This window comes from Phalacrocorax carbo, chromosome 24 (genome assembly GCF_963921805.1).
Source record: "Phalacrocorax carbo chromosome 24, bPhaCar2.1, whole genome shotgun sequence".
In the NCBI taxonomy this organism is placed as follows: domain Eukaryota; kingdom Metazoa; phylum Chordata; class Aves; order Suliformes; family Phalacrocoracidae; genus Phalacrocorax; species Phalacrocorax carbo.
The window spans coordinates 672,600-679,243 of NC_087536.1; the positions used below are offsets into that span (position 1 = coordinate 672,600).

At 63.3% G+C, this 6,644-nt stretch overlaps 2 protein-coding genes across 2 annotated transcripts; one reads left to right on the plus strand and one right to left on the minus strand.

Moving 5' to 3' along the window:
* Positions 1-756: 756 nt before the first annotated feature.
* On the minus strand, positions 757-3,933 carry TMEM127 (transmembrane protein 127). Its single transcript, XM_064472751.1, has 3 exons — positions 3,588-3,933; positions 2,294-2,458; positions 757-1,602 (listed from the first exon to the last, which is right to left on the minus strand). The coding sequence occupies exons 1-3, from the start codon at positions 3,835-3,837 to the stop codon at positions 1,295-1,297; spliced, it is 723 nt and encodes a 240-aa protein (XP_064328821.1). The 5' UTR covers positions 3,838-3,933; the 3' UTR covers positions 757-1,294.
* A 25-nt stretch (positions 3,934-3,958) lies between these two features.
* Positions 3,959-6,288, plus strand: CIAO1 (cytosolic iron-sulfur assembly component 1). The gene is made up of 7 exons (XM_064472750.1): positions 3,959-4,136; positions 4,589-4,737; positions 4,825-4,936; positions 5,060-5,148; positions 5,328-5,529; positions 5,620-5,707; positions 5,796-6,288. Exons 1-7 carry the CDS (start codon positions 3,998-4,000, stop codon positions 6,034-6,036), a joined length of 1,020 nt encoding a protein of 339 aa, XP_064328820.1. The 5' UTR covers positions 3,959-3,997; the 3' UTR covers positions 6,037-6,288.
* Positions 6,289-6,644: the final 356 nt, after the last annotated feature.

Below are 6,644 nucleotides of genomic sequence, written 5' to 3' on the forward strand. Positions count from 1 at the left end.
CATAGCCAGTGCTGCTGTGGGTGCGGGGAAAAAGGGACCTGCTGGGCAAGACAAGGACATTGGTAATAAAAGCATTAAAGGGATCAGCAGGAGCCAACAACCTGTCCTAAAACTCCTTCCCTAAAGCACTGGACCAGCGGAGCCAGCCTCGGGGTTTCCAGCGCTGCAGCGCTCATGTCGATGCATCCCTGTGCGGTTATTTTTCCCCCTTCGGTTTGCTTTAAATAACCCCAAAAAGCCCCGCTCTGTCCCTGCCGGCTGCCTCCCCCAGGCCTGGCTGCGCTGGCTCGGCTCTCCGGCTCCGTCCGGGGAAGCGTTCACTCCCCGAGGGCCAGCATCTCTCGGGGAATGGGGAAATAAACTAAGAGCAGGACAGAAAAACACTGAGATTAAAAGCGAGGGCAAAAAGCGGGAGAGTCCGATGAGCTCCAGAACTTGCATAAAAGCTACAGGTGGAGACGTCGGTTTTCCAGTGCAGGCTCAACCTCCATCCGGGAGCTGTCGCTGTACCAAAGTCTGGTTGTGTCTTGGCTAAAAAACCCACCGAGATTTGCTTGGTGAGACACCGTGGTGAGGGGGGCCAGAGCACCCCCAAAACCACCGCCGGCATCAGAACACGCTGCTTCGACATCAGGCAGCGCCGCCCGTCCGCAAACCTCGGTCGGGGGTTTTACAGCGGCGACGGTCGCTGGGAGCTGGAACCGAAACCGTCACCGTCCTCCCCCCCCGAGTCTGAAATAAAGTGCAAAACGCTCGTGTGGTCAGAGCCGGTCAGAAAAGAGGATGAGGGAGAGCAGCGGGGGGTTTGCTCTGCCCTCCTCCCGCCGTACAGCCGCTAGGAAGGGCCGCTCCTCTCCCACCGCACGCCGCGGCGAGCCCTTCCCCTATAGATATCTAGAAATATATACACTCGTGCACGCATCACGCCTTCCTCTGGGTGTACGTTACGCCTCGGCGGAGGAAGGATCGAGTTCACCGCGTGCCGGGATGGGAGTCCGGCGTGTTTTCTCCCTCCTTCGCAGGGTGGGGATGAGATCTCTGGCGGGGAAGCGCGGATCCCCGCGGCCCTTGTGCCAGGGAGGAGCCGCGCAGGGGATGACGCCGTCGTTATTTCGGCCAGCCGAGCCGGGGTTAAAAATCACACCGTGAAGTTAATAAAAGGAACAGGAAGAAAACGCTTATCATCTGACCCAAAATGTCCTTTCCTCTGCGCGGGAGAGATCCGATGGGTGAAGGAAGTGTTGAGAAAGCAGAGTCCGGGGGTGGGAGAAGCTGTGGCCGCGTCCCAGCGCCGTCAGGGGGTGTACGCCGGCGGCGGCTGGAATTGGTTGATCACTTCGTACTCGGCCGGGTAAGGTTCGTTCTCCTCCATCTCGGACAGGAGCTCCAGGGCTTGCTCCTCTTCCTCGGTGGGGTAGTGCCGCAGCAGGTTGGCGGCGGTGGCGAGGATGGAGGCTCCCCCGGCACCCGCCACCAGGTAGAAGCTGACGGCGAAGGTGACGTAGACTTGGGAGCCATGGTACTTCTTGTGCTGCTGTTGTTGGGCGAGGATCAGCTCTGAGGCCCAGTAGCAGAAGCCGATGACGGTGGCGCACTGCAGGACTGAGAGAGAGACCGGGAGAGACGCTCAGCAGCCAGCAAAATAAATAAATCAGCGTATTCGTTTCACGGCTGAGCAGGCAAAGAGACAGCGAGCCTGGCTTGGCGGAGGTTTAAGCAGGCAGGGCGCGAGAGCCTGCGGTGAAAGGGGCCATGGTGGAGGGTCACAGGCTGAGGACAAACCCGGCTGGCAGCACAAATCAAAGCCAAACAGCTTGGAAAGGGTTTTTTTTTTTGCAACCTAGAAGGAGCAGGGACAAATGGTCGCTCAGTGTCTGGGGCAGGGTGACAGCTCGGACTTCCCCTGAGCCGCTTGGGTCTGACAGGGGTAGCTCTGGGCAAAAGGGATATTAAAGCTCCTTTGACCCCATGAGCCAGAAAAAATGACCTTCTTTCCCAGAAAGGTGCTACAGGATCTCTTTGAGAAATAAGACCCGTTAGCAGACTCTCAGTGTTCATCCTCAACCCCTTCCTCCCAAGATTTAACTCCAGTTTTAACCACGTGAGGCTTCTCTTGCCCTTCAGACCCCAAACACCGCGAAGGGGAAGCTCTGCAGGTAGGACAGGCGCCGCAGCTCTGAACCAAAAGTTGGAAAAAAGCTTTCGGGGGCTGTTTTCTATCCCCTTGGAAAAAAGAAAACCGAGGTTTTGCTCCAGTGCGGCGGAAACCCCATCCCCACCCGGGGGGATTTACCTGTGAGGATGTGAGCAAAAGCGTAGCGGCGAGTGATCTTTAACGCTGGGTGCTTGGGGCCGAAGACGTCCAGGAGGAAAGCCGAGAGACTGCAGATGATTCCCAGGAAGCAGAAGGCGGCGATGACCCGGAGCAACAGCACTGTCTGCGGGTTCATGCAGTAATCTGCGAGGTGAAGAAGAGAGGCAGCTGCCGAGCACCAGAAAACTCCTTTTTTCTACCCAAATCGCTCACCAGAGCCACTGGGATCGCGACGCCCCCTGCTCCAATCTCGCCCAGCATTTTCCTTTGAGGTTTAAAACCTCAGAAAGCAGAGCACGGTGGGGCGCTTTTAATTGGACTCTAGAAAACGAACATCTTTTATACAGCAGGACTTGGCCCGGTCACGTATTTTGCTTTACAACCTATTATCGCGATAGAAATTAAAGCTAAACAAATGCCTCTGACGCAACAAAACAGTTGATGCAACAAAGCAGGTTGCGTGGGTTCCTTATTCAAAGTGAAGTTCAAAATATTACTAGACGTTCTTTTTATTAATGCCACGTTCTACCGGCGAGGAAGAGGACGCAACGCGGCGGCGAGGGAGATCCCGTGCTACTCCACCCAAATTCAAGCGGCTGCGGACTTTGCCCACCCTTATCTGGGCCCGCAGCTGGTGCCGGGGGTAGCGGGAGGTTCAAATCCACCCCCCTCCGGCTTCCAGGAGGTCCCTCCAGCAAGGTGGGGGGGAAAGGGAGGAGGGGAGGGGGCTCCGGTCACCCCCCGCTGCGAGCTGGGGGTTTTCATAAAAAAAGCCAGGCGTTTGATTAAACATCACAGTAAAAAGCGCTAATAAACATACGCTTTGTCATCGGAATTACGTGTCCAACGGCTTTACCCGCATCAGCTGTTTGCCGTGAAGCCCCCCCAGGGGCGCGGAGGTCCCGCAGGGGGTCTCAAGAAATAAGTTGGGGACGATGTTTTTGCGCTTTTCTCTCTCCTGAGTAGTTTAATCGCACCGGGGCTGCCGGGGGAGGGGGAGGAAGGCCCGTTTCGCGGCCGGTAACCGCGAACGCAGCTGTTTATGGCTGATATTCGGAGGTGAATTTGTACGGTGGGGCAGCCGGGCTGGGCCCCGGGGGGCTTCAGTGCCAAAATGGGGGAAAACCACCGGATTTGGGCCATGTTGGAAGGTGGAAACCTTAGTCTGGGAGCTTTAGGAGATGCGGGGGTGGCCGGGGCTCAGGCGGGGCCCGGAGCTCCCCCCCTCCCACCCGCACCGAGGGGACGGAGGGTCACGGTCCCGCGGCCTCACCTCGGAGCAGCTCGGGGTCGACGTAGCCCAGGACATCGGCGACGCCCAGCTCCTGGCGGGCGCAGGTGCCGCCGTGGATGCGGAGCCAGGCGGGCTCGGCCAGCGCCGTGCAGAGCGCCGTGATGGAGAGCGCGCCGGGCAGCGCTGAGGCCAGGCTGCGCTCCGGCTGCTTCGGCAGGCCGCCCGCCGCCGCCCCGCCGCCCCGCCGCCGCCGCCCGCCGGGCAGCGCCGGCCCGCCCGGGGTGTACATCGCGCTGCAAGGCCGCCGACCGCCCCTCCGGTACCGGCCCCTCCGCTACCGGCCGTACCGGCCCCTCCGCTACCGGCCCTTCCGGCTACCGGCCCCGCTTCCGGGCGGCGGCGCTTCCGCTTCCGGCGTGCTGACGTCCCGGCGCGCCGCCGCCGCCGCCATGAAGGAGGCGCTGGAGCTGCTGTGCCGCCTCCCGGCGCACCCCGACTCCCGGTGCTGGTTCCTGGCCTGGAGCCCCGGCGGCGGGCTGCTGGCTTCCTGCGGCGGGGACCGCCTCATCCGCCTCTGGGCGAGGGAAGGTGGGCGCCGGGGCGGGGGCCAGAGGGAGGGGCCGGGGGGGGGGGGCTGCAAGGACATGGCCGTGGGGAGGGGGCGGGATTAGAAGGGCGCGTTTGGGGAGGGGGCGTGGCTAACGGGGTGGATGGGAGGGATGGGGCGGGGCTAGAAGGTGTGTCAGGGGCGGGACCATAGGGGCAGTGAGGGGGGTGTGTCTGGGGAGGGGCGGGGCATGGGGAGGGAGGAGCTGGCAGAGGGGGCGGGGGCAGGTGGGGCATGTCTGGGAGGGGGCAGGGCTAAGGGGCCGGGAGGGAGGGGCCGTAGGGAGGGGGCGGGGCTAGCAGGGCTGTGGGGGTTTGGCTGAGGGGGTGGGGCTGGAGTGGCAGGAGGGAGGGGCTTGGGAAGGGAGAGCGTACAGGAGGGGCGGGGCGGGGGGCGGGGCCTGCCCGCATGGGCCCCATCCTGCCCTCGCCAGGGCCAGGCTGGTCGTGCCGGGCGGTGCTGGGCGAGGGGCACCAGCGCACGGTGCGCAGGGTCGCCTGGTCCCCCTGCGGCTCCTACCTGGCCTCCGCCAGCTTTGACGCCACCACCTGCATCTGGAAGAGGCAAGAGAATGACTTTGAGGTGAGACCCCACCCCAGCCCAGCCCGCCCCACCCCCCACAACACCCCCAGCACCCCACAGCCCCGCTCCTCCCCTCTCCCTCCCCAGTGTGTCACCACCCTGGAGGGGCACGAGAACGAGGTGAAGTCGGTGGCCTGGGCCCCCTCCGGCTCCCTGCTCGCCACCTGCAGCCGTGACAAGAGCGTCTGGGTCTGGGAAGGTGAGGGGGCAGCAGGGGCCAGCCCCCCCACCCGAGCTAGAAGGAGAGAAGGGGGGATGGTGGAGAGCTGCCCCCCCTGCCCTGGCCTCCCCCCTTCTCACCATCACAGTTTTCCCTCTGTAGTGGACGAGGAGGAGGAGTACGAGTGCGTCAGCGTCCTCAACTCCCACACGCAGGACGTCAAGCATGTGGTCTGGCACCCCAACCAGGAGGTGAGAGCGGGGCCTGCCGGGGCGGGGGGACGCGCACACGTGCGCGCTGGCTTTTCCAGCCCAGAGCCGGGAACGGGCCTGGAGAGCGGCGACGTGGTCCTGTTCCAGCTCCGCCGACCTCAAACCGCGGGTGAAGGGCAGCTGCCTGGCGTCTGGGTGATTCCTCTGCCCTCCCTCAGCTCTTGGCCTCGGCCAGCTACGACGACACGGTGAAGCTGTACCACGAAGAGGAGGACGACTGGGTGTGCTGCGCCACGCTGGAGGGCCACGAGTCCACGGTGTGGAGCGTTGCCTTCGACCGCAGCGGCGAACGCTTGGCTTCCTGCAGCGATGACAAGACGGTGCGCATCTGGCAGCAGTACAAACCGGGTAACGAGGAAGGTGAGGGTCCCGGCCTATCTCGCGTGCCTCGGAGCTGCCCATAACCTGGAAAAGAGCAGGCCGGGAGCCAGTTATTCCCTTGCCTTCCAGGCGTGGCCTGCAGTGGCACCGACCCCACCTGGAAATGCGTCTGCAACCTCTCCGGCTACCACACGAGGACCATCTACGACGTGGCGTGGTGAGTGGCGGGGAGGCGGTGAAGCCACCTGGCTCCGTGTTCTCCCCCGTGGCAGCGCGGGTGACGCTCCCGGCGCTGCCGGCTCCAGGTGCCACCTCACCGGGGCGCTGGCGACGGCCTGCGGCGACGACGCCATCCGCGTCTTTGAGGAGAGCGCGTCCTCCGACCCGCGGCAGCCCACCTTCAGCCTCGCCGCCCACGTTCCCCGGGCACACTCGCAGGACGTCAACTGCGTGGCCTGGAACCCGAAGGAGCCGGGTTTGCTGGCCTCGTGCAGCGACGACGGTGAGATCGCCTTCTGGAAGTACCACCGCCCCGAAGTCAGCTGAGAGGTTGAATGCCCTTGTGCGTTCCCCCCTCCCCAGCGGCAGGACAGGACACAGGGAAGATGGTGACCGACCTCCTCTGCCCGCCGAGGTGTACTTTTGCATCCCCGGGACCACGGAGGGGTCCCACTGGCCTCCCCAGCAGTGTGCACGGGAGCACGGCCCCTCTGCGGGGACTCGGCTGGCTCTGGGAGGTGGGGCAGGACTTGCTCCCCCCTCTTTCTGCCCCACACTCAATAAATCTGTCCTTTCCCAGCCAAAGCCTCCGGCTCTTCCTTTCGGTGCTGTCACCGTCGTGCCCGTCGCCCTCAGGGTGAGCGGAACAGGGTAGGGGTGCCCCCGTGGGAGCCGGACGAGGTGGCACAGGAGGCCAGGCCTGCCGGGGAGCTGGTTTTATGCCTCGCCGTGAAGCACAGCCCGAGGGGAAGCATTTAGGTCTGCTGCTGTGGGCTGACACTGACATAGCGCTCCTCAAAATGGTTACCAAGCCAAGTCTGCCTTGATTAGTTCTGCTAACGAACATTTGAGCCCCACGTTGAAGGCACAGACCTACAAAGGAGTTCGGGGACAGCCTCGGGGCAAAGCAGAGGCAGGGGTGCTGGTTTCCTCCT